General features: G+C 44.7%; 1 protein-coding gene across 2 annotated transcripts in view; it reads left to right on the plus strand.

Moving 5' to 3' along the window:
• Positions 1-21,206, plus strand: part of ITGA9 (integrin subunit alpha 9) — a 388,944-nt gene extending 367,738 nt beyond the window's left edge. For both annotated transcript variants that reach the window (XM_050780278.1, XM_050780279.1), the window contains one exon: positions 16,584-21,206. In XM_050780278.1, coding sequence (XP_050636235.1) covers positions 16,584-16,682 — 99 coding nt within the window. In that variant the 3' untranslated portion in view covers positions 16,683-21,206. The remainder of the gene's footprint in view (positions 1-16,583) is intronic.
• Positions 21,207-27,863: the final 6,657 nt, after the last annotated feature.

The raw sequence follows: 27,863 nt of genomic DNA on the forward strand, positions 1-27,863 counted from the left end.
ACAGATGGCTGTAGATGTGTGGTATTATTTCTGAGGACTCGGTTCTGTTCCATTGGTCTATATCTCTGTTTTGGTACCAGTACCATGCTGTTTTGGTTACTGTAGCCTTGTAGTATAGTTTGAAGTCAGGTAGCGTGATGCCTCCAGCTTTGTTCTTTTGACTTAGGATTGTCTTGGAGATGTGGGCTCTTTTTTTGGTTCCATATGAACTTTAAAGCAGTTTTTTCCAATTCTGTGAAGAAACTCATTGGTAGCTTGATGGGGATGGCATTGAATCTATAAATAACCTTGGGCAGTATGGCCATTTTCATGATATTGATTCTTCCTATCCATGAGCATGGTATGTTCTTCCATTTGTTTGTGTCCTCTTTGATTTCACTGAGCAGTGGTTTGTAGTTCTCCTTGAAGAGGTCCTTTACATCCCTTGTAAGTTGGATTCCTAGATATTTTATTCTCTTTGAAGTGATTGTGAATGGAAGTTCATTCATGATTTGGCTCTCTGTTTGTCTGTTACTGGTGTATAAGAATGCTTGTGATTTTTGCACATTAATTTTGTATCCTGAGACTTTGCTGAAGTTACTTATCAGCTTAAGGAGATTTTGGGCTGAGACAGTGGGGTTTTCTGGCGGGATTGTAAACTAGTTCAACCATTATGGAAAACAGTATGGCGATTCCTCAAAGATCTAGAACTAGATGTACCATATGACCCAGCCATCCCATTACTGGGTATATACCCAAAGGATTATAAATCATGCTGCTATAAAGACACATGCACACGTATGTTTATTGCGGCACTATTCACAATAGCAAAGACTTGGAATCAACCCAAATGTCCATCAGTGACAGACTGGATTAAGAAAATGTGGCACATATACACCATGGAATACTATGCAGCCATAAAAAAGGATGAGTTTGTGTCCTTTGTAGGGACATGGATGCAGCTGGAAACCATCATTCTTAGCAAACTATCACAAGAACAGAAAACCAAACACCACATGTTCTCACTCATAGGTGGGAACTGAACAATGAGATCACTTGGACTCGGGAAGGGGAACATCACACACTGGGACCTATCATGGGGAGGGGGGAGGGGGGAGGGATTGCATTGGGAGTTATACCTGATGTAAATGACGAGTTGATGGGTGCTGACGAGTTGATGGGTGCAGCACACCAACATGGCACAAGTATACATATGTAACAAACCTGCACGTTATGCACATGTACCCTAGAACTTAAAGTATAATAATAATTAAAAATAAATAAATAAATAAATAAATAAGTCACTTGAAAAAGAAAAGAAAAGAAAAGAAAACAACTAATTTATTTGGGATTACAAAAAAAATGTATTTATTGACCAAACATGATAACATATCAATTACCAAAAAATGCTGTAAAACACCAGAAGTTCACATCCCAGAAATAACCATGATGAGCATAGCGTTGTCTCATTTTGACCTTTTTCTCTGCATATATAGATATAGGCCAGGCATTCTCATAGCATCAACTTATTTTTGAATAGTGTGTTAGTTAAATTTCACAGTAACATACTCAACATATTTTCAGGTGAAGTACTTCTAAATTTAAAAGCAATGGGTTCCATTTTTTTAAAGTGTGGGGTCTTGTTCTGTCACCCAGGCTGGAAGGCAGTGGCACAGTCATAGCTCACTACAGCCTCTAACTCCTGGGCTCAAGCCATTTTCCTGCTCAGACTCCCAAGTAGCTGGGACTACAGGCATGCACCAAGCCTGGCTCCCTTTTTTATTTTTTGTAAACATAGGGTCTCACTATGTTTCTCATACTGGTCCTGAACTCGTGGCCTCCAGCTATCCTCCCACCTCAGCCTCCCAAAGCTGGGATTACAGGTGTGAACCAACACACTTGGCCTGGATTTGATTTATTAATCTGGGAAGAACATATTCCTATTTTTCCCTGAAGACAGTACTGTGAACATCTTTCCATATTGTTCAAAGCACGTTTCCAGCACATCTTAAAGCTGTAGAGTGTCTGCAGTCTACTCATCCAGTCCCCTGATACTGGAATTTAGGTTGCTCCTGGTTTCACACTTCTTTTAACAGCACCACATTAAATATCCTTGGAGCCAAATATTTGCACAAATCTTTCATTATGTCATTAGGATGAAAGCCTAGAAATAGAATCACCATCAAAAGGAATGCGTATTTTAAGCCTTTTTAAAATTTTATTTATTTATTTATTTTGAGATGGAGTTTTGCTCTTGTTGCCCACGCTGGAGTGCAGTGGAATGATCTCAGCTCACTGCAACCTCCGCCCCCCAGGTTCAAGCGAGTCTCCTGCCTCAGCCTCCTGAATAGCTGGGATTACAGGTGCCTGTCACCACGCCCAGCTTTTTTTTTTTTTTTTTTTTTTTTGTAATTTCAGCAGAGATGGGGTTTTGCCATGTTGGCCAGGCTGGTCTTGAACTCATGACCTCAGGTGATCCTCCCGCCTCAGCCTCCCAAAGTGCTGAGATTACAGGTGTGAGCCACTGCGCCCGGCCTAAGCCTTTTATTACTATTGCAAATTGCCCTCTAGAAAGGTCATGCTGATTCACCCTCCCACAAGCAATGTATCAGAAATGTCTGTTTGCCAATAGTGGATGTTGCCTTTTAAAAACAATCTGCCAATTTGTTGTTTATTTAATCCACATTGCCAGATAGATTCTTAATTCTCCCTTTTCTCCAACTTCAGCTCCTTCCTGCTGAGACAGCCTCTGGTCTGTGGGTGGAGAACAAAGCCTGCTCAGTGTTTGAGATCTGAAAAGACAAGGTTTCTTGCTGATTGAGGGCTTTGGTGCGTGAGTGTTTGTGGGGGTGTGTGTGTGTGTGTGTGTGTGTGTGTGTGTGTGTGTGTGAGACTTCCTTCTGCCTTTATATGGGCTCTTAAAATGAGAGGAGCTGTGTCCTGTATGGCTGGGTGTGTGGAACCAGACAGGGCACAGAGCAGGGAGTGTTGTGGCCGAGCCCCACTTCCCCTTGTGGCCTGCATGCCCTCCTTCTGGCCACCCCACCTGGCTCTGCCCCTCAGGGGTGCCCGTCTTCTCTGCACAACCCCTGCCTCCTCCAGCCCGCCACCTGCTTTGCCTTGCTTTTGCTGTGTTTGTTTAAAGAAAGCATGGTTGCAGGAGATGCTGTCATGGGTGGGCAGAACCCTGAGGTCACCCAGCTGTGTGGGATCCACAGAGCCAGGACCTGAGAAGGCACACTCTGCCCTCTGCCACAGACTGGGAGGGAGAGGGCAGTCACGGCCACCAGGGACACACCGTGTGCCCAGACCAGGGCTTGCTGTAACTACCGGGTGGCAAGAAAGCTTTGAGGAGGCTGTTGAATGAGGTCACCTGGGTCAAAACAGCTTTGCTAGTCAACCCAGAGCAGTATCTCATTTCAGCTCACGTTTCTTGAACATTTGCTTTGCCCCAGTCCTTGCTTTGCATGGACTAGGCACTGGGATGTGGCAATAACTGTGCCCTTCCCTGCCCTTGACCACCTCACCACCTAGCATAGACCTGCAGGTGAGTGCTGCACAGTGACTGCTCTGGAAACTGAGAAGATGGCACCATGAGTCCCCCTCCCTTGCCCCCAAGGAGGAGAGAGGATTAAAAGGTCACAGAGAGGCCAGGCACGGTGGCTCACACCTGTAATCCCAGCACTTTGGGAGGCCGAGGCGGGCAAATCACGAGGTCAGGAGATCGAGACCATCCTGGCTAACACGGTGAAACCCCGTCTCTACTAAAAAATACAAAAAACTAGCCGGGCGAGGTGGCGGGGGCCTGTAGTCCCAGTTACTCGGGAGGCTGAGGCGGGAGAATGGCGGGAACCCGGGAGGCGGAGCTTGCAGTGAGCCGAGATCGCGTCACTGCACTCCAGCCTGGGCGACAGAGCGAGACTCCGTCTCGAAAAAAAATTAAAAAAAAATAAAATTAAATTTAAAAAAGGTCACAGAGAACAGTGTGGTAGATGAGAGCGGCTTTCAGGCTGACAGCTGTGGGCAGCAATCCTGACTCTCACACTTGCCTGACATGAGGCCTTAAGGGGGTTGCTTACCTTCTGTGACCCTCAGTTTCTTCCTCTGTAAAAAGGAGACCATCACCTCCAGTTTGGTATGTAGAGGTTATGCAGGGAAAATGTTTAGCACTGTGCTTAGCACACAGAAGCCAGAGGACAGTTCATAAATGAGGTGTCATTCGAGTCTGACCTTGAGTGTGGGTTGAGTTTTCCAGGCAGAGAAGGGTAGATGAAGGTTCCATCCAGAGGGAAGGAAGAGGTGGGAAAATAAACAGGGTTTGTGGGGAGCAGCTTGTAAAGCTTGTCACTGGAGGGCAGTCACTGACCTGCAGCAAGACCGTCTGCCACAGTTGTGAAGGCCACCGCTAACCAGGGCAAAGAGAGAGCATGGGAGGTCTGTGAGCAGAGTGGTAGCATGACCAGATCGTGTGGAGAGAGAGATCTGGGGCTGGGTGCAGTGGCTCATGCCTGTAATCCCAGAGCTCTGGGAGGCCAAGGCCGGAGGATTGCTTGAACCTAAGAATTTGAGGTTAGAGTGAGCTATGATCATACCACTGCACCAGGTGGTAGAGCAAGATCCTGTCTCTAAAAGGAAAGAGAGATCTGGGGACCGTGCGGGGACGAGAGCAGGGCCATTGCCATGGGCCAAGGTAGGACAGGCAGGGTTTGCTGACCAGTTGGACTTGAGAGGTCAGGGAGAAAAAAAGAATAGCTGTATCTCCTTGAGATAAGTTCAGACAAAGGATGGATGCTCTTAATCAGGGTAGGGAAGGCAAGATTCAGATTAGTTTGGGAAGAGGAGGAGCTTGGTGTTGGGCTTTCTGAGTGAGTGCTGCTTAGAGGAGGCTAGGAGACAAGGCTGGGCTTGCCTCACTCCCTGTCGCCCCCGCCCAGCAGAAGGAAGGACAACAGAAGGGAGCCCCTTCTCTCTACTTGGCTACACATCCACATCGTTCTCCTCCTACCGCAGACCAGCTTTCTGTATGTTTCCCTACACACTGTAGGAAGATGGTTGCCTCCAGCCCCTCCAGACTTACATCTCAAGGACTGCTAGCCACAGATGCAAAATGATCAGCCACCTCTGATTCCTGGTCCCACATGTCTGGGGGAGAGGATCTACCCAGCTCGAGTCAAATGTCCACTCCCATCAACTTTGGAAGGGAGGAAGGGAGTTGGCAGGGAGATAATCCACCCGGCCCAGTGTGGGTCACATGTCTCCCATGGAGTCAGGCGGGGAGAAAGATGCAGGATGGTGGTTTAGGGGATACTGGGGAAGAGACTCTCAGAAAAGAAAACAATTAGGCAGGCACCCCAAAGGAGTTCGCTCCTGCAGGATGTCATGGTTGTTAGTGCTGCTGCTGCCTGAATTGCAGGCTGTTGTATCATACCAGCGAGCTATGCTGCATAACAAACTGCCCCCAAATTGAGTGGCTTTAAACAACCATTACATCTGACACATTTCTGGGTCAGGGATCCAGGAAGGGTTTGGCTGGGTGATTCTTCTGCCCCATATGACATTGAGTGAGGTCACTTAGTGGCATTTACCTGCTGGCTGAGCTGGTCTTCAGAGTCCAAGACAGCGTCACTCTCATGCCTGGCACCTTGGTAGGGACAGCTGGAAGGCTGAATTCGGTCAAGTCCTTCTCCCTCTCCATGTGGACTCAGGGCCTCTCCATGTGGTTCTTCCAGCAGATAGTCTGACTTTTTATGTGGTGGCTTAGGCCGCAAGAGAGCACAGTGACAGCTGCCAGTTCTCTTAAATGCTAGCCCACAGCTGGCATAGCATCATTTACTTTGTTGGTGAAAGCAGTCATATGCCAGCTCAGGTTCACGGGAGGGGAAATAGACACTGCTTCTCAATGGGAGGAGTGGCAAAGGCTTGGTGGCTATCTTTTATCTGTCGTGTACATAGTGTTCGAAATATGGGCAAAATCTTTATCTTTTTTTTTTTTTTTTTTTTTTTTTTTTTTTTTAACAAGGCAGGGTTTCACTCTGTCACTCAGGCTGGAGTGCAGTAGCGTGATCTCGACTCACTGCAACCTCCACCTCTTGGGTTCAAGAGATTCTCCTACCTCAGTCTCCTGCATAGCTGGGCCTACAGGTGCCTGCCACCACGTCTGGCTAAGTTTTGTATTTTTTGTAGAGATGGGGTTTCGCCATGTTGGCCAGGCTGGTCTTGAACTCCAGGCCTCAAGCAATCCGCCTGCCTCAGCCTCCGAGAGTGCTTGGATTCCAGGTGTGAGCCACCGTGTCTTTTCCTTAAAAGTCACTATGACAAATGAAAATTTGCCTAACTAGAAGTTTTGTTCTATTTTAAAGTAGATGAAACCTCGTCTCTGTCCCATAGTGGCATAGATAAAATCACAATGGAACCCCTTTGGGGAAGAGGAGGCAAATAGAAAATCTTGGTGCAGCATTTAAGTCAGAGTGTGCAGTCTGTTCAGGCAATGTTGTAATGTGATAAGGGGCTTGGTGGAGGGGATTTCTTTAGGGAAAAATTGTTTCTTTCCTTAAAAGGCTAACTAAGTGATGACTTTATAAGAGGTTAAAAGGGCAATTGAAATGTAGGATTATTTTAAAGACCTACGTATTTCTAGAACTTCAATGACAGACCTCTTGTCAACTCTGATTCCCCTGTCTACAACCTAAGAATGATACGTTATGTATAGTGAATAGTGATTTGGTATTACGTTGACAGTATGGTGCAGTAACCCAAAGACCTGTTGATCGATGGCCTAAACTCCAGCCTCATATTTGACTTATATGGGAGGTCTTAATGTTTCTGGCTTATTGCCATATTCCATATGTAACTTCCTCCATTCCTTTCAAGGGGAAAGCCACTGAGTGTTACCCAGCTGCCACTGCTGACAGGTTGCCCACTTCACTAAGGGCCTTTGAAGACAGTGGTTGGTGGGGACAGTGTTGAAGTCCTCTTCCCTTTACAGAACTGTGGCTCTTGAATGTCCTTCTAGAGTAGCTCTTGGCATTGCCACCTATGGTCACTTGCTGCTGCCTTGAGCTCCTGAGCCAAAAGTGGTTGTTCCCAAAAGTGTTGCATAAACGTGAATCATGACATGGTACTGAAAGCTGAGCGGAGCAGCTGGCCATGCCGCCGCATGCACAGCACCACACAGGCCTGTGGGTCTGCATGCTTTATGCTCGCAAGATGGCCAGTACCTTCACTAGGCTAAGAGTAGTAGGTCCCTACTAGGTGGCAGGCCCTAGGTAAAGGGACAAAGATAGATAAGCAACAGCCCTCACTTAGTCTTTTTCTTTTCTTTTTTCCTTTTTTTTTTTTTTTTTTTTGAGACAGAGTCTCACTCTGTCACCCAGGCTGGAGTGCGGTGATGCGATCTTGGCTCACTGCAACCTCCGCCTCCCAGGTTCAAACAATTCTCCTGCCTCAGCCTCTTGTGTAGCTCGGATTATAGGTGTGCGCCACCATGCCTGGCTAATTTTTGTATTTTTAGTAGAGATGGGGTTTCACCATATTGACCAGGCTAGTCTTGAGCTCCTGGCCTCAAGGGATCCACCCACCTTGACCTCCCAAAGTACTGAGATTACAAGCGTGAGCCACCGTGCCTGACCTCAGCAACAGAGTCCTCACCTAGTCTTGAAGACTTGTAGGAAAATCAGCTTCAGCAAAGCCCTGAAGGTGAGCAGGACTTAGCCTGTGCTACCAACCCCTGGCCCCACCTACACATGCACTGTGATGCTACTGTTTACCTAAAACAGAAAGCCCTTACAGGATCAGCAAGTGCCTTTTTCAGAGCTGAGCTCCAGGCTCCCTGCTGATGCACTCAGCCAGCCCAGCCCCTCATCTGCCTCTGACCCTGCGCAGCTCCCCGGCGGCCTTCGAGAAAGCCCATCCGCTGGCATCTCAGGCATCCTCTCGTGCTTGGCGGCAGCAGGCCCTGGCTCTGACACAAAATCCACAATGAGGGCCCCAAGCTAACCAGACAGCTCTTCAAATTCTGAAATGGATCCTAATCAGCTTTCCCAAAGCTGAGATGTTAGCAGACACTGGGAGCCATAATTTAAACTTTATGTGCGAGGATTACAGTAGCCAGCCAAACCACCATGCAGGAAGAAAACTTTGAAATATGAAACGCTTTTAAAGGAAGAAAAGTCCAAATGAGTCCCCTCTCCTTTCCTTCAGCTCCTGACTGGGTTGGAAGATGCCTGGGCCTGGCACCTCTTCAAGACAATCATAAAGGCCTGTTTAGGAGGAGAAAGTTACATTGTTCAGAGGTGCAGGAGGGATAACAACTTTATGTGTGACTTGCACCTTTAAGAAATACCTTCAGCTTATATAAGCCAGCCTGGTTTCTGTGGAAAGAATGAAGATGATGGGGTGTTTCAAAGAAAGACACCCCCCTTCCCTTATTTAGGACTCCAAGCTCTTCCCTCCCTGTCTTTCTCTCTGCCTCCCTCACACCCTCCTCCCCTCCCCAGCTCTGTCCTTGTTTGATTGCAGTTTGCCAAAACATACAGGCCACCACTCAGTGAAAGAGAGAGACCCACATCCTCCCTCACTGCTGTCTGCCAAAGACCCTCTCTCTCCCATTTGACCCTTTTGCAAACCGAGATGACTTGAAGCAAAGGGAAGTGAGACTGCTTTGCCAGCCCTATGGCCCTCTCTTCCCAGGAGGCCCAGGACCTACTTGCTCAAGTGGCAAAGAGGCAGGCTGCAGAATGTGTTTGCCAGCCCTCTGAAAAGGGCTGCTTCGAACCCTGTGTCAGCTGGGGCTGTTCCAAGAGCCTGCTGCTTTAGGACTGGCTTTGGGCTCATGGTTTTTATTTGAGAGCATTACTTCTGACCTAAGGCAGAAACACTTAGAAAACCAATCTGTGAAATGTCTCAGAGAATGCGTCAGGTCTGGCAACCCCTCCAGAGGCCACTGGGTTATCACCTTCCCTGCAAACTGGGCTGGGAGGGCGTCCTCGCTTCTCCTCCAAAGAAAAAGAAAATGCACAGACACATGCCTATGTGCTTGCACCACACCCCCTTCACACTGCCTCAATTAGAACCATGTGCCAATGACATTCAGTGGGGGCTTGTTTATGCTTGGGAGTAAATATTGGGCTGATGTTGCACTGTCGACATCTCAAGACAGAGACATGCTATGTAAATAGTCAAGTAACTGAAGAGAACTATAAACATGAAGTCTTGAGTTAGTCCAAAAAAGGAATTTGTCCCAGGTCCTCAGAATCACTGTCTAGGAAGCAGCCCAAAGGCTGGGGAGCGGGTAGGATCCCCCAAGAGACCAGATGCCATGGCACCGTCCAACTGGCCCCTCTCACCCTGGAGGGGACTGGGGACGAAGAGGCTGCTGCTGCAGGGTGGACACCCCAGAACTCGGTCAGGCCTCATGCCTCACGCAGCGCCCATCTAAGTAGGGCTGTTCGGGGCAATCTGTTGTTTCCCTAGGAGTTTTCCGGCTGCTTTGGAATACATGGTTATATCAGAAAATTGTGTATGTCTGTTAGGAGGGTTCAGGGAGCTGCTCTTTGGAGCTGCAGGACCAGCAGACACAAAAACCAGAAAGCACACTGCTCCTTCGACCTCCAGCCAAGCAAAGCTTGGCTTGAGTCACCTCCTCTAGGGTTTCTATGTTTCTTCTGCTACAAACAGAACAGTTAACAGAGCCCCTTGCCCCTCAAATGGTGAAGCAAGTGCTGGAAGTTTCCAGAAAAAAATGCAGAAAAACATTGACTCCGTTGGCTTGGAAGTGAGTGTGGGGCTGCTGGGCGTCCAGCTTAGCCCATCATTAATCATAGCTCAGCTGGCAACAAAAACAGAGATCTGCCCAGTGCTTCTCAAAGCTTTCCCCAAGGCACCCATGCATGCTCACATGAGCAGGTGTGTATGTCTGAAGGAGGCCCACTTAACCTTGGGACGTGCTAATTTCCCGAGTATAGGGGGACTTTGGGTCCTGGCAGTAATGGAATAGGTAGGACTGGCTATGAAGTACTATAGCAGGCTGAAGGGCTCGTGCATTTCCTGGCACGTGTATGAAGAGTTACAGATTTAGACCATGTATCTCTTAAGCAAAGGAACTACAGGTGCTCCTTGACTTATAATATTTTAAGTCAGAAATGCATTTAATACCCCAATAAACCCATCATAAAGTCAAAAAACTGTTAAGTCGAGGTGTGGTAATTTGGGGATCATTTGTACTTGTTAGATCATCAAATTCAGAGTCACTATCTTTAGTTTAGTGTTATCTTTATCTTTAGTCTTTAGTTTTTGTATTTTATCTTTAGCCATTATCTTTAGTTGAAGTCATTATCTTTTTTTTTTTTTTTTTTTTTTTTTTTTTTTTTGAGACGGAGTCTCGCTCTGTCACCCAGGCTGGAGTGCAGTGGCCGGATCTCAGCTCACTGCAAGCTCCGCCTCCCGGGTTCACGCCATTCTCCTGCCTCAGCCTCCCGAGTAGCTGGGACTATAGGCGCCCGCCACCTCGCCCGGCTAGTTTTTTGTATTTTTTTAGTAGAGACGGGGTTTCACCGTGTTAGCCAGGATGGTCTCGATCTCCTGACCTCGTGATCCGCCCGTCTCAGCCTCCCAAAGTGCTGGGATTACAGGCGTGAGCCACCGCGCCCGGCGAAGTCATTATCTTTACTCAAGGGGATGACAAAAACCTTGCTAAATTTCGTTTTTCACTTCCTCATTCCTAATTGACATTCTATTAGAAAATGTTAGCTGGGAAGACCTGTTCTTTATTTACTGACTTGCATTTATTGAGGACTGCTGGGAATAATACTGTGCCTCTAGGGCATTTAGAAGATGACATACTTTTTTCTGGTTCTTGCAAATTACTTTCGGTGACTACTTCTTATGGGTTGCTTATTTTGAGTTTTTATTTTTAGAGAACGAATATTTTTTCCGTTCTTGATGAGCTAATCAGGCAGTCGCTATGTTACATGAGTTAAGAGTCCTCGACTTACTTCCCAAGTCCCTAGTCCTGACACTTACAAGACATCTGATCGAGAGCTACGTGTTCAACTTCATCAAGCCTTTGCCTACTTTCCTTATCGGTAAAATTGACCTTAAAATCCGATAGTTCGAAAGACTATAAAAGTTAGATAAGTGAACATAACTGCATGTGTTTTATGAATTCCAAGACCTCATAATCATTTAAAATATTATTAAATTCTGTTTTATTTGTTTCTTTCAAAAATTAACAAAGTTTTAAAAATTGAAAATTGAATTTTCAAAAAATTTCTCAAAAATCTTTGAGAAAAATTGAGACGGGACAAAGCCTTGTTCCTCCTTAGTGTAAGTCCTGAGTACCGAGCTATGTGGCCCACAGGCTAGAGCCCTGAATTCACTTGGGGGAAAACAGAAAAAAGCTGTCATGATGTTTCAGGGTTGGAAGAGGTCTGAGAATCCCATTGATCTCTTAGGCAGAGACGAAGACACTATGGCTCAAAGCCAGAAAATGACCTTCCCAGGCCGGGCGCGGTGGCTCACACCTGTAATCCCAGCACTTTGGGAGGCTGAGGCAGGTGGATCACCTGAGGTCAGGAGCTCGAGACCAGCCTGGCCAACGTGGTGAAACCCGTCTCTACTAAAATACAAAAATTAGCTGAGTGTGGTGGTGCAGGCCTGTAATTCCAGCTACTTGGGAGGCTGATGCAGGAGAATTACTTGAACCTCAGAGGTGGAGATAGCAGTGAGCCAAGATCGCACCACTGCACTCCAGCCTGGGGACAGAGGGAGATTCTGTCCCCCTCCCCCCGAAAAAAAGAAACAATATTAGTTTGGCAGAGCCATCACTAGACTATAGGGCACATTTGTACAAACTGTAATAGTAAATAGCACCCTTTTCTAAAGACTCTTTACTTCCATCTGTCAGAAAAAATTCAGAAAACCCTGATTTTATGAGAACAAGACACTCTACTGCCATCTGTTGGAAAACAGTTATAGTAAACTTATATGTCTGATATTTGTGATGTGAGTGGTATCCATCTCCCAGCCCCTTAAATGCAGTGTAGCACCTGCACTACTGTACCCACAGCTCCCTAGCCATGAGAGTGCATTATATTTTAAGAAATGGTCTTCGGACTCTTAAAAAAAGGAAGGCATACATCAATGGTAACTCTGACCTCCCATCCAAGAAATTATGCATGGGCTGTGTTGGGAACAGGACTGGAGACCCTGCAGTGTTAGAGTGGGGCATAGAGCTTGCAAGGCTGTTTCAGTCATGGGTGGGTGGGGGTGATTTTCAGGCCTGATGCTGACACCACTCCACTGAGAGAAAGAAGCTTGCTTCTGGGTGCCTGCAAGAGATGCCTTCACCTTGTTGTTAGCAAGAACGGCATACATAAAAACTTGAGCACATGAAAGCCACATGTAAGAGTGAGTTCAGGTGCTCTAAATCCTTTCCAGATTGTTTACACACTGTCTATATCAAATCCTTACACTAGCATAGTTATGAGAAAGTGAGCCAGCTTTTGTTCTTAGAGATGAACAAGAAAAGTCTGGTTCAGGCCGGGCACGGTGGCTCATGCCTGTAATCCCAGCGCTTTGGGAGGCCGAGGTGGGCGAATCACTTGATGGCAGGAGTTTGAGACCAGCCTGGCCAACAAGATGAAACCCTGTCTCCACTAAAAATACAAAAATTAGCTGGGCAGGGTGGTACCCACCTGCAGTCCCAGCTACTCGACAGGCTGAGGCAGGAGAATCACTTGAACCTGGGAGGCAGAGGTTGCAGTGAGCTGAGATGGCACCATTGCACTTCAGCCTGGGCGACAGAGTGAGACTCTGTCTCAAAAAAAAAAAAAAAAAAAAAAAAAAGTGAAAAGTCCAGTTCAGCAAGACACCCTGACTGATGCTAAATCTAGAGCCCTATCAGCTGTCTGTCTGATTCATTAAGTCAGCAAAAAAAAAATAATGAGTCTTTACCAGTTAACTTATGCTTCATGAAAAACCACCCCAGTATTCAGCGGCTTAAAAGCAATATCTGGCCAGGCACAGTGGCTCAAGCCTGTAATCCCAGCACTTTGGGAGGCCGAGACAGGCGGATCACGAGGTCAGGAGATTGAGACCATCCTGGCGAACATGGTGAAACCCCATCTCTACTAAAAATACAAAAAACTAGCCGGGCGAGGTGGCGGGCGCCTATAGTCCCAGCTACTCAGGAGGCTGAGGCAGGAGAATGGCGTAAACCCGGGAGGCGGAGCTTGCAGTGAGCTGAGATCCAGCCACTGCACTCCAGCCTGGGCGACAGAGCGAGACTCCGTCTCAAAAAAAAAAAAAAAAAAAAAAAAAAAAAGCAATATCCATCTATGCGGGTCACAATTCTGTGGGTTGGCAATTTGGACTGAGCTCAATGGGGCAGTTGGAGCTCAGCAGGACTTACATGTGCCTCTGCAGGCAGCTGGGAGTTGGCTAGTCTGGGAGGGCTTCAAAAAAAACTGGTCTCTTAGCAGGCTAGACATAGGCATTTGTATGGAAGCAGGGCAGGGTTCTAAGAAAGTAATTGGAAGTGTGCAAGGCCCCTTAGGGACTAAGTGTGTAACAGATACAGCATCTCCTCCATATCATCAATTGTCAAAGCTAGTCTCAGCAGAGAATCAAGGCTGGAATAATAGACTCCACCTCATGATGGGAAGAGCTGGAGAGTCACATGGTAAAGGGTGTGGAGGCATCCTTTGCAATTTAGCACTGGTACCAAGGACAGGTGAGATGCTGAGTGCTGGGGATTGAAAGCACAAAGCCTGCCTTCAAGGAGCCCTAAGACAAATGCAGGATATAATAAGGGGACAGAATTTTTCTGCTTGATATACAAAAAACTAGCCAGGCAAGGTGGCGAGCGCCTATAGTCCCAGCTACTCAGGAGGCTGAGGCAGGAGAATGGTGTAAACCCAGGAGGCGGAGTTTGCAGTGAGCTGATATCTGGCCACTGCACTCCAGCCTGGGTGACAGAGCGAGACTCCGTCTCAAAACAAAAAAAAAGAAAAAAAGATTCTGCTTAATAGTGCCATGGTAGGGAAATGGGACTTCTCTGGAATTACAACTGAGTGACCTGGGACTATTGACAACACTGCAACATCAGCAGCCAAAGGTATGTACTAGAGAATCTTATTTCCCTGTTACGTCCAGCCACAGTTTCATGATTACATTCTCCTTCACGGCATGTGACCAGCCACATCTGGTCATGTTTTCTTGGCCAACCACATCTTTATCACAAAAGAATGACATTTCAGGCAGTAGCTTCTTAGATTTCCATTCCATCTTGGTCCGTTTTTCTGACCTTCTGTGGGTGTGCTGTGGGGATGACGACTATGACTTTTTCTTAATTATCCAGAAAATTCTAGCCAAGCAACTTTTCCACATCTCTCGCAGAGAGAAGGTGGAAGAGGTTTTAGGAGAGAAAAGTATATGTGTGGGGGCGTCAGAACGTGGCATTCTGATGAATGTGGTCTTATGCTGGGAAGAAACCTCCAGGGCTGAAATCACCGGGAACTCAATGTCTGTTTACAAAACTGGCCTCAGAGCACAAGACTCTTGCCAGTTGTTCTAAGAAAGCTTCTGTTCTTTCCCAGTCATTCAAACTGCACCACCTTATCAGCTCTACTCACAGTGAATGCTTAGGATCTCCTTGACAACGTGGGTGAAGATACCCGGTGGCTCCCTTGACGGTTCTCATCTTTGGCTTAGACAGTAAGCCCCCTTTAGGGAGGTAGAAAGATGGTGGCAACAGACAGTTCCTGAGCTCCACCTGCCTTCCCTTCCTGGGGGAGCTTGTGACCATCAGGGTGGCTGTGATGCTTCCCTAGATGTTTGGCTCATAGTGAAGAAGCCTGAGGACAAGTACACAGACAACAAAGACATTTGATGTGCCCGTGACAGCTGGGTTTGCTTCATGATTTGTGTAGGACACATCTTGTGTGTGTGTGCACTGTTGGCAGCAGACTGCAGAGAGAGTCTTGAGGGTTTTCAAATATGACTTGGGAATTGCAGGCTGTTGATACCATGGTACCACAAACCTGCAGTGTGGCAGGCCCACCAGCACCAGGTCAAGTGTGTGTGTTTGTTTCATTTCTTCTATTCAAGGGGATTGAAACAATGATTTGAGGGCAAGTCATTTATTTGGAAGGTGATCTCAGGAAAAACTGTTGGAGAAGGAAGCCAATAAAAGATGTGTCATCAAGCTGGTTACCTCTGCAGGCAAGCTCCATGGGGAAACTGGTAGAACATGCACCTCAGGGTTATTCCACCCAAGGATAGAGGGAGCTGGGGTATTTATATACCCAATACAGTCAGCCATGTTTAAGGCAAGATGCAGAGAAGAATGTCTGACCTCATAAACAGAGCCCACTAATGTTAGTGAGCCGAGGACGAGAGATGCCGAGTCTCTGAGAGCGTGGGAGGAAAGGTAAGCTTTGGGCTACAAACATTGCTTAACTGTTCGGTGGTGATGACTATGAGAAAAATTAGAAACTTGTCTTACCATATGTGAAGAGTTGTAAGACCTAATGCAACATCAAAGGGCAGAGTCTTTTCAGAACTAAGCTAGAGGAAATTGCCATCCTGGGTCAGGATGAAACGCCTGTTCTAGGTGAGAATGTGCTGCTGACTGTGGTGCACAGACAGCACAGATTCCACCGGTTTGAGAGAAAGATGTAAATGACAGCAAGGTAGAATGCAGACCTGCAGATGCTTTAAACAGCCTCTCATGTGAGAGCAGTATTTATTAAATTATTCCACAGATGGCTAAGATCTCTCAAGATACTAGGTTTATCAAAAGCCAAATAAGCTTGGGAAATGTCAGGTCCCTGGTTTTTTCCCCACCGGAATTAATGGTAATGGATCCTTTACTTTCCACTGTACATTAAGACTCTCTCTAAAAGAAAAAAAAAAAGCCACATTTCTCAAACTTATTTGACCATGAAATCTTTTTTTTTTTTTTTTTTTTTTTTTTTTTTTTTTTTTTTTTGAGATGGAGTCTCACTCTGTCGTCCAGGCTGGAGTGCAGTGGTGGCACGATCTCGGCTCACTGCAACCTCCACCTCCCGGGCTCAAGCAATTCTCATGCCTCAGCCTCCTAAGTAGCTGGGATTACAGGCACACACCACCATGCCCAGCTAATTTTTGTATTTTTAGTAGAGATGGAGTTTCACCATGTTGGCCAGGCTGCTCTCAAACTCCTGACCTCAAGTGATCTGCCTGTCGCAGCCTCCCAAAGTGCTGGGATTACAGGTGTGAGCCACTGCGCCCAGCCACGAAACCTTTTTTTACTCCCAAACACTTTTGAACAGCTCTCAGTAACTAGTATTCCCCAGCACACAGTCTGGAAAACACTACACCAGATGCATTTTACAAGGAACAAACAGCTTACCTAATGTCACCTGCAGGAAGTCCGTGCATTTTGAAAAATGTCTCCACAGGATGTTTTTCTTGCCAGTGTTTTCTCGAATCTGAGGGGTCCTCCAGGCCTCCCCAGCCCTGTAAGTACAGGTCACACCTACCCAGGGACAGGCTGCCTTGGGGTCACAGTGGCTGATTCTTCAGTACTTCTAACTCAGCTTCTCCTCTTTCTTTCTGCCTTTCAGATGGGCTTCTTTCGCCGAAGGTACAAAGAAATTATCGAAGCTGAGAAGAACCGGAAAGAGAATGAAGACAGTTGGGACTGGGTCCAGAAAAACCAGTGAGCTGCCACACCAGTCACATGACCTGATCACTAGCCTGTCATCCTTGATCTTTGTATCTTCCATATTTGGAAGAAAAAAATCTTCTCCAGATTTTTCGGAGGCCCCACTGATGCTGTTCTCTTCTTCATTCTGTCAAGCCCAGGTGCCAGCCTGAGGCAGCCACTTCGGCCAGGTCACACGACCGGGGCCAGCACCACTTCCTTTAAAGATGAACTCTGAACTTTGGAGAGTGAGCTTCAGAGCCGAGCAATATTTATGGATGCAACATGCATGGTCAACCCTCAGGGGAAAACTGTTACCTAAAGTATTTTTTATAAATATAAGCCTTTTATACTGATTATGTCTTTATATTTGTATCGATGTTTTATTATTTCTATTAAATAGTTATATAATTCACTCAAGCACTGATATCTGGCCTAAAATCTTGGAAGTACGTATCCATGAATACAAATTTTAAAGGATGAAAATCTTACTGTACTTTGGAACTTGCTGTTTAAAAAGACTTACAGATGAAATAAGTTGAAGAAACCTCACATAATGAATCCACCAGGCTGGCAGTGGTGCATATAAACTGTGGATGTGGCAAGACCCCTAAGAACATTTCACATCTTTATTGCCTCGATGAAGTGTGGAGTCACGTGCTAACGTGTGCTAAAGAACTGTAAGTGTCTTTTCATATGTACTTTTCATTGGAAGATTCCCAACAAGAATTTGGATGGAAAACCTGATCCCTAGCAAGAAATCTGCTCTGTATCACCTTTATATAGCAGACGTGTCACCCTCCTTCTACACAGATGATGGATGAAAGCTTGGAGCAATGCCATGTGGTCATCTGGTAAACCTCAGAATGGTGTCTCATCCTGGACGTCCTACATCAGAGTTCACACACCACAAGGACTAAATCATTGTCCCCTAAGCAAAGAATTGGGTCTGAACGCTGTGAGGGATTGCCTTTTTTTGGTCATTTTCGTTGAGAGATCTTCATTTCCCCTACCACCCTGGCTGTCCCAGCTAGTGGTGATTGCAGATTCCATCCCAGAGAGGACCATTTAACCATTTTTTAAAAAATGTCTTAGGTTGGGTTTCCAAGAAGCAGTCCCTGAAACAAGGATTTGTGTGCAAGTAAGTTATTAAGGAAGTATTCCCAGGGGATACCAGTAAGGGAGTGGGGGAAGCAGGACAAGGAAGGAGAGAAAGCCAGGCAAAGGTTTATCATTTCAGGAAGAGCTCCATGGACTTTAGCCTCAGCCTGATCAGGGGAACTCCGGAGGGAAAGTTAGGCCTCAGAGGTGTCCCAACCTGAATCAAGGGGCTGGCTGTACCCAGAGGAGGTGTAAACGTTCTGTTCTCGATTCCTACTGGCATAATGGCTCCAGTAGCTCAGGGCAGTCCGCTAAAGGAAGACCACAGGTGCATCCTCAGCCTAGGGAAACACAGGTAAATGATGCAAAAGAAATGACGCAAAGGGATCTGAGCAGAGCACAGCCCCTCCCCACCCCCTGCATGTGTGAGAGCTGAGTTATGGCCTTCAGTATCCAAGCTCTCTGTTTGACAGTAGATATATTGTCAGATGCACTGTGCCGCCTAGTTTTGAGTGCAGTGTGATTTTCTGAAAGGGCAGTAAGGTGATGGATGTAGCATGCTCAGCACTGACCTGGCCCAGAGTGATCACACAGTAACTGTTAGCAACTATGGCTGCTGTTCCTGCTGATGGATAACCATCTAATAAGACAGGAAACATGGGGCTAAGAGCAGGGTCTAACAGAGTCTTAATGGCTTATGACAGCCTGCCAAAGTGCCAGCTACATACACATGGCATCCAGTGGGGATGAAACAATCTATAAAACCAAGGATCTCTCTTATAGCACCTTTTTTAACTGGAAGCTAACATGTTGGGAGTCTGTGAACATTGTCAAAAGGACACCAAACTCAACTTCTGGGAAGACAGATTTTTAATACACATACTTGGCTTATACTCACAAACATATCTAAAGTTTTGGCAAAATTATGAGGGTGATGGGTGGGTACTAACCTGGCATGGAGCAGGTGTGTCTTTCGGTCTCTTCTTATTATGCAGTTGACTCTGCTGCAGGGAGGTTACAAATGTAACCTCATGCTTCTCTTCCTGGTGAACATGGGAATAGACCAAAAAAACCAAGGGTCAATGGCATGAACCAAGCTGATCCTAGAAATCAGGGATGTTGCATCCAACTGTGGGATGAAGGCACAGAGGTAGCTACAGGCAGCAGGATGAGGCAAAGAAACCAACTCTCGCTCAGAGTTCACTTATGAGTTTTATCAAAAGCAATAAGAAAAGCAGTCTTGAGTGGGTTTTAGTCACTGATTAACAGCCATTTCTGAGGCCCCTGCTGTGTGTCAGGCACTGCGCAAGGTGCTGGAGGTTCCCCAGAGAACACTTCAGGGACATTTTGCCTCAGGGTGGCAAAATGCAATGGTGTATGAGACGTGGACTTTTTGAATGGGATGCCATTTGCAGCTTTCCTTTGATGGACTCTTGTTCATAATGCCATGTTTTCTTTAATGAAGCATTTAGGATTCTTAGGTGATATTCCTGGAACAGCACCATCAACAGCTTTGGCCACATGCACTTAGAGCACCTAAGTTGTCTCCTGCCAGGGGTGTAGGTGTGTTGGTGACAGTGTAGAAGGGTGACTCACAGGCCCATGTTCTGCCCGCCAGCAAAGCCCCGCTTGAGAAGGGCAGACTCCTGTGGGCAGTCTCAGAGCCAGGACCTATTTGCTTCTGCTTGATCCTGCATGGGTGGACCCACATGAGGAGCTGTATACCCAGGAGGTCACTAAGACTTTATAAAGGCAGGTTTTAAGAAAACCAGCCTTGGCGTCACCTTGAGCAGATACTGAAAGCCTCCCCAGGAAACTAGGGAAGGATGATGCCTCTGCTGGTCTGATCATGCTTAGTAGCAGGTGGGGCTACAGGGACTGGGGAGTTAACCATTTTGCGCAGTGATAGAGAAGTTAAGCATATCATTAGCGCTCTCTCAATTTGGGCAGTTCACAAGCTCCTTCCCAGCTCAGAAGCCCTCTCTATGCTCTCAGGGGAAGCAGATGGGGTGGATTGCTGTGTCTGTTACCCCTCCAGAATATTATTTGAAAATTCTACAGTATGTTCTACTTTCACCCCTTCCTGCTTCCATGGGTTCACTGTGGAATCCTATAAGATATTCTCCTGAGCAGTATTATTTCAGTTTCCTTCAGCTTTTAGTTGAGTCTTCAATGTGGTTTTAACCAACTGTTCAGAGAACTGAAATGCTTTTTAAATATGACAAAGGACCTTTGTAAAAATTGAGTAAAACGGTGCCCCTTTTTTAAAACAAGTTTTGCTTATGCTCAATGTACATAGGACCCAGGAGAGTTTGGAACATCCCCCACGTGAGCTGTAGAGCTGTCACAAAGAAGAGGCCGTGAAGTTTAGAAACAAGGGGACACTAGCAGGAGGGGCAGGGTCCACTGGCTTAGTGGCAACTGACAGGCATCCACTCCAAATCACTCGGCCCTGAGGTTTCCTCAGGCAGTTCTTCAGGAAACCTCTGTCAGCATCATGGGTACTCAGAGGTATGGGAGACTTTGTAGAAGATCCAATAGGAAGTCCTCCTTCACCAAATCATGTCGCTACTGCCCTTGAGCCAAACGCAATGAGGTTTAAAACAAAAACCCAACAGCACTCCTGGGAATGTCCTGTTTTCCATGCGGAAGCAGAGCAGATCCCCAAACGATCCGCGTGCTGTATGCTACCTGTGGAACCCTAGCGTGGTGGCTTTTTGAAAGGTTATGACTTATTTTGGGGTAAGGCATTATGGCCAGGTGCTTGCAGTTGTGTCTGGGTTACGTGTGAAATGTACATCTGGTGAACTGTATACTTGGCTCAAACGTCTCAAAATTTAGAGGTGCTGGAAAGAGCCTTTAGCAGACAAAAGGCAGAAAGTGAGCATCATTTCAGAAATGCTTTAGTATGCACACTTTTAGTTGATATTTTGATATGTATAGAGTAACCATACACACAGTGGAGAATATTTTCTGAAACACAGAATGGCGGAAGGGAGAACACAGAGCCAATAGGGCCAAAATGAAACTTCTGGGATGTCTTCTGAATTTTCAGCACATGGGGGGAATAAGTGAACAAATTGCCCAACATGGTGCAATGCTTTATAGCACAATGATCTAGGTTTCAGACTGTGTTAAGGTTTTTTATGTTGATGTTGTTGTTTTAATTCTAATGTGCACGGTGTGACTGGCAGAGTGAGTTTAAAAGCTTTACGAGTGATTAATTGCATGGCAGGCACCCACGCTATCTGCACTTCCAGAACTTTACTGATGCATCCATGTACATTTCCACTGAGGAATTTTGGTGGGTGGGGGGAGGGTGTACTGCCTCACAATGTCACGTGTATTAAAGTCTAAGCAATCACTTCTGATTCACTTGCACTGTTTGGGAAATGTCAGGTTTACAAAAACATACATGTTTGGAATAAAAAATGGCTGCAAATGATTCAGGAGTTCAGTCTGTAATTTATTTGCTAATAAGAACTTTTTAAAGTGTTGAAGCTAGGGTTTCAATGTATTACAACATGAGCGTTAAAAAGAACATCGAGGTCATCTAATTCCACGAAGAGCCCACCTGATGTGGCTGAACTGTCCGAAGTCCTTGGCCTCCACACCAGAGGTACCACCTTCTCTCTGTATCACCCTGACTCCCCTGGCCCAGGGCTACACCTACGTTCTTGATCTTGAGATAAATGTGCCCAAATTAAATGGCATGAATTCCTTATTATCAGTACACTTGGGGGTAGTTTGGAGCCATGGGTCTGGCTGCTCTGGCCACACAATTGTGTGAGAAGGAAGTAGGGGAGAATCACTTTTTAGAGAGGTTAGATTTGAGTGGATGGCCAGGCACCCACGTGGGCATATCCAGGAGGCACTTCCAAAGTTAGAAATATGGACCCCTGGTACAGGTGAGCGTGAGAGACTTACTAAGCATTTTTCCAGAAGCATTTTGATAACATTCTTACACATTTACAAATATTGTATTCTCTTAGGTTTTCACTCTCCATCTGTCTATTAATAGTTATGTTCTTGTTCATATTCCACATGCTGTTCATTTATGTGTTTTTTTTTCCCTAGACAAGACTGTTAACAGACAGGGGTCCCGATCCAGACACCAAGAGCAAGTTCTTGGATCTTGGGCAATCAAGAATTCTAGGCTAGTCCGTAAACTGAAAGCAAGTTTATTAAGAAAGTAAAGGAATAAAAGAATGGCTATTCCATAGACAAAACAGGACCAGGGTTGCTGGTTGCCCATTTTTATTGTTACTTCTTGATTATATGCCAAATGAGGGGTGGATTATGAATGAGTTTTCAGGGAAAGGAGTGGACAATTCCCGGAACTGAGGGTTCCTCCCCTTTCTAGACCATATAGAGTAACTTCCTGACATTACCATGGCATCTGCAGACTGTCACGATACTGGTGGGAGTGTCTTTTAACATGATAATGCATTCTAATTAGCATATAATGAGCAGTGAGGGGAACCAGAAGTTACTCTTTTAGCCATGTTGGTTTTGGTGGGTTTTGGCTGGCTGCTTTTTTTTTTTTATTATTATTATACTTTAAGTTCTAGGGTAGGTACATGTGCACAACGTGCAGGTTTGTTACATGTATATACATGTGCCATGTTGGTGTGCTGCACCCATTAACTCATCATTTACATTAGGTATATCTGCTAATGCTATCCCTCCCCTTTTCCCCCCTCCCCACAATAGGCCCTGGTGTGTGACGTTCCCGTTCCTATGTCCAAGTGATCTCATTGTTCAATTCCCACCTATGAGTGAGAACATGCGGTGTTTGGTTTTCTGTTCTTGCGATAGTTTGCTGAGAATGATGGTTTCCAGCTGCATCCATGTCCCTACAAAGGACGCGAACTCATCCTTTTTTATGGCTGCATAGTATTCCATGGTGTATATTTGCCGCATTTTCTTAATCCAGTCTATCACTGATGGACATTTGGGTTGATTCCAAGTCTTTACTATTGTGAATAGTGCCACAATAAACATACGGGTGCATGTGTCTTTATAGCAGCGTGATTTATAATCCTTTGGGTATACACCCACTAATGGAATGGCTGGGTCAAATGGTATTTCTAGTTCTAGATCCTTGAGAAATCGCCATACTGTTTTCCATGATGGTTGAACTAGTTTACAGTCCCACCAACGGTGTTAAAGTGTTCCTATTTCTCCACATCCTCTCCAGCACCTGTTGTTTCCTGATTTTTTAAGGATTTTGGCTGACTTCTTTATAACAGCCTGTTTTATCAACAAGGTCTTTATGACCTGTATCTTGTGCAGACCTCCTATCTCATCCTGTGACTTAGAATGCCTAACCTCCTGGGAATGCAGCCCAGTGGCTCTCAGCCTTATTTTACCTAGCCCCTATTCATGATGGAGTTGCTCTGGTTCAAACGCCTCTGGCAAGACCAATAAAGATCTATGTATTTTCTTGGTCTTTTTCAAGAGTAAGCCTTTGGCTGTACCAATCAAATCTACTGGTTTTTGCTTTCTATTTCATTACTGCTTTTAGATTTATTAAAATTCCTTCTACTGCCTTGATGGTTAAAATTCATACACATAGACACCACACAGTATAAAAGAGTTATGAAAAAATACACACCAATGGGTTAAGAATGATTGTCTTTAGGTGAGATTGGCAGGCTTTTACTTTGTTTTATTTTGTTTTTATTTGTCTGAATATTCATTCTCTACAGTGAGCATCTCTTTCGCAACAATGAAACATACGCAAATTACTTGAAAATAAAATTGTATCTGGGAGACTATAAATTGGTTAGCCAAAAGAGATGCCAAATTGTAGGTCTGCAAAGAGATTTGTTGGAGCAAAGAGCACTGATGAACCTGACACTTATGACAATGGTCCAGTGAGTAATTTCAAGCATTTAATTCCAGTGCTTCCTGGCTTAACAAACCTGCCACCATTACTAATGCTAATTAAATAGGTTTCTCTGAGGTTGCCCAACCTGTTTTCCTAAGCCAGGAAATGGACTCGACAAACTCAAAAGAATCAAAAGATACAAACTTAAGAGGAAGAAAAATCACTAATTAGTAAAGTCTGCTTCCTATTCAATCAGGAGTTTAACAGCTCACCAGATTACCTCTCATCCTTAAAGTCTGTCTGGTCATAAGGTTACTGTTTAGTAACAGAATTAATGTAAGTGCTTACTTAGAGTTCAGGCTGCACAGTCAGACCGATTGGCAGCTATCCATCGGCCAAACCACCAGTCCCTAAGATCATGTCCCTTCACTCTATGTATATATGCAACTAAAGTGTGTATTATGAGATATTGCTATCCCTGAGCTGAACTCTTAAGGCTGCCTGCTGCCAAATCTCTGCTTTGCTTCAAAGTCCAAATTATTTTATATTTTATTTTAAATCAATTTTTAATTCTAAACATTAAACCTCCATGAAGGTATAACTACTATCCTTTGAAGGCAACAAATTGGTATTTTAAAAAGTTGGCATTTGAAAAAGAATCTCCAGAAAATATTTCTTCTAGAAGGTGACTGATTAGGAAAAAACGAAATTATCTCCAATTCCACATCTACTCTAACCGCACCTTATCAGGAGAATATTTGGCTCCATATAATAGAAAACTCCAAAATAAGGCCTTAAACACGATACAAGTGTGCTTCTCTCTCCCAAAAAAAGCAGCTCTGGTACAGCAGCTCCATGGGCATCAGGAATCCAGCTCCTGTCTTTCTCAGCACCCTCAAGGTTGCATCATGGTCCCAGATGACTACCAGGGAACCAGCTATCATGTCCACATTCCAAGTCAAAAATAGAAGAGGACAGAATGACATATGCCCCCTCCCTTTTAACTATCCTTCCTAGAAGTTCCACCTAACGCTGGCCAGAAATTAATTATGTAGATATACCCACCCACTAAGGAGGCTGGGGAATGCATTATAAAGGAGTAAGAGGAGAGTAAATGTTGGAGAACTACCAGTTGCCACACCCTCCATTGAGAATATACTCAGACTCTATAGCCACCTTGAGCTCTAAACTTGTACGCTTCAAATCTTAAGTCTGGCTGGATTTAAGCAAGAGGCAAACTTTTATTTGGGCTGGAGTCAGGGATGGGGTGGATGCATGGAGTTGGTTAATCATATTCATGTCCGTACAAAGCCCTTTCTTCTTTTATGTGACGTTTCTCCTTTGTGTCCCCCACCCTCACTCACCTTCCCCTCTCTCCCAGAGGAACCAAGTCTAATAAATACACGTCCTTAAACATGGATGTACATCATATTATTTTTTGTGTTTCACTTAAATGGTATTGAGCACACACTGTTTTATTTTTCCAAGTTGTATTGATGTTGCTGTGTTTACATTTGGTTCATTGTTTCTGGCTACAGCATTAAATTGTACATTATGTTTTCAGCACATTTCACTTCTCCAGCCCCTCTGAAGGAAGCCTTTGCTGCTTTCACTGCCTGCTGTAGTGAACACTCGCATGGCCCTTTATGGGCAGAGCCAGAATCTCATGGTATCTATCATATCTATTATATCTGAAGGTGTTTGATTACGTTCTTATTTTGCTGCTAAATTCTCTCTAAAATGACCACAGACTGGACACTCCCAGCAACAGTGTATATTCCCACATCCTTGCCCAAAATGGAATTATCTGACCTAAAATGTTAGAATTACTTATCTTTTCCTGATGAAACGGAACATTCTATCATTATGCACTGATCCTTTTTTATCTCTAGTAATACTTTCTTGTCTTAAAGTCTATTTTGATTAGTATTTGCACAACATATCTTTTTCCGTCCTTTTATTATAATCTTTCTATATCCATGTGCTTTGCATGTGTCATTTGTAAACATCATACAGCTGAATGTTAAAAATCCATTCTAACACAATCTTTATCATTTTACTGGAACATTTATTTTATTTACATTTATTGTTATTAAAGAAATAATTGGATTTATGTCTATCATCTTTTGTGTTTTCTTTTGTCCACCTTTTTATGTTTTTCTCTCCTTTCTTTTCTTCGTTTTCACATTCCATTCTTCCCCTCCATTATTCACTTTTCTTTTATTCTTTACGCAGATAACAGATACTTTAAAACTTTAAGCCTTACAATAGCCAGGCACAGTGGCTCATGCCTGTAATCCCAGCACTTTGGGAGGCGGAGGTGGGAGGATTGCTTGAGCCCAGGGGTTCAAGACCAGCCTGAGCAACACAGAGAGACCCCCATATCTACACAAATATTTTAGCTGGGTGTGGTGGTGCACACCCGTAGTTCCAGCTAGTTGGGAGGCTGAAGTGGGAGGATTGCTTGAGCCCAGGAGGTCGAGGCTGCAGTGAGCTGTGGTTGTACCACTGTACTCTGTCTAGCCTAAGCAAGAGTGAGACCCTGTCTCAAAAAAAAAAAAAAAAAAAAAAAAAAGACTTACAATATCTTATTTAACATATCACAATCTAGAGTTAGTCACTAGTCACTATCTTTTAATGTATTTTAATTTTATATTTTAACCACATAAGTCATTGTTTTTACTGTTTTCTTTAATGAATGCTAGTCTAGATTTGCCCCTATATTTGCCACCTTCTTGGTTCTTAATTGCTTCTTGCATCTCAGATATTTTCTCCTGGGATCATTTTCCTTGTGCCTAGTACATCCTTTAGAATTTCCTTTAGTAAGAATCTGCTGATGGCAAATGTTTCCATTTTGTTTTCCCTGAAGCTGTCTTTAATTGCCCATATTCTTGACTCTTCGCTGGTACAGAATTCTAGATCAGCAGTTACTTTCTCTCCGTGGATGAATATAACATTTCATTTTCCTCTGGTTCCTGTTGTTATTATAAAGAAGTCAGCAGTCAGCCCATTTGTCACTCCTTTAAAGGAGTCCTGTCTTTTCTCTTAGGTTGCTGTGAAGATTTTCTCTTTGTTTTTGTGTGCTGCAGTTTTCCTCTGAAGAGTTATATGGCATTTATTCTTACTTTTTCTGCTTGCAATTTGCTGTACATCTGTGGTTTGATGTCTTTCATCAGTTCACTTCGTATGTTTAAATATTATCTCTGCTCCATTCTCTTTCCTCTCGTTTTATCCTTGCCTCTGTCTACCACTCCTATTTCCATCCCATCATCCCTCTGTGCAGCATTCTGGACTATCTCTTCTAGCCTATTTCTGTATTCACTATCTTTTCAGCTGTGTCAAATCTGCTTTGAGACTTGTTTATTAAGATTTGGGTTTCAATTATTATATTCTTATATCCAAAGGCTTTTAGTTCTCCCTCAAATATGATGGGCACTTCTCTGTATTTTCTTATTTATTGCATATAATTTCAAGTTTATTTCTTTAAACATAAAAATCATAGTTTCCATTTTGTTTCTGATAACTGCAGTGAAGCTTTTATGACTGTTTCTGCTTTCTAGGCTTTTTTCCCCTGACGAGCGTCACTGTTGGTGCTTGGTTTCCTTGTGCAACTAGTGGTTTGTTGGTTTGTTTATTGTTAGCTCCTTATTTTCCTTGGAAAATTACTTGTGGTGATTCTTTGAGGCCCAGGATGAAATATGTTCCTATAGAGAGCCTTTGCTTTCACCTCTGCCAGGCACCAGTCTGGGGCCATACCTTGAGGTTTTATGGACCACCCAAATAACACAAATTTGAACAACACAGCCATGTGAAGGCCAGCTTGTGGTTGCCACTTCTCAGCAATAGTATTTCCATCACCATCCCTGTCGACTCCTGTGATCTGCTCTGCACCATGGCAACTTTCTTCAAAGCTTTCCTTGGTCCTCCAGGAGTACTAGTAGGAATAGTGTTTTTCCATGTGGTTGAATCGTATGTTGAGGTTGTAGCCCTTGGATATCCTGCTGTATGGGTCCAGAACCCTTTGAGGCCATGAAAACCAAACTTCACTTTTTGTAAGGCTTGCCACATGCTCAGGACTGAAATGACTGCAGCCCTCCACTTATCTCTCTGCCTTGCAAACTTCATTCCGACTTTGGCTTGATAATTTCATACTTTTACTTGTCAGGCCTCTGAGCCCAAGCTAAGCCATCATATCCCCAGTAACCTGCACATATACATCCAGATGGCCTGAAGCAACTGAAGATCCACAGAAGTGAAAATAGCCTT

Source organism: Macaca thibetana, chromosome 2 (genome assembly GCF_024542745.1).
Source record: "Macaca thibetana thibetana isolate TM-01 chromosome 2, ASM2454274v1, whole genome shotgun sequence".
In the NCBI taxonomy this organism is placed as follows: domain Eukaryota; kingdom Metazoa; phylum Chordata; class Mammalia; order Primates; family Cercopithecidae; genus Macaca; species Macaca thibetana.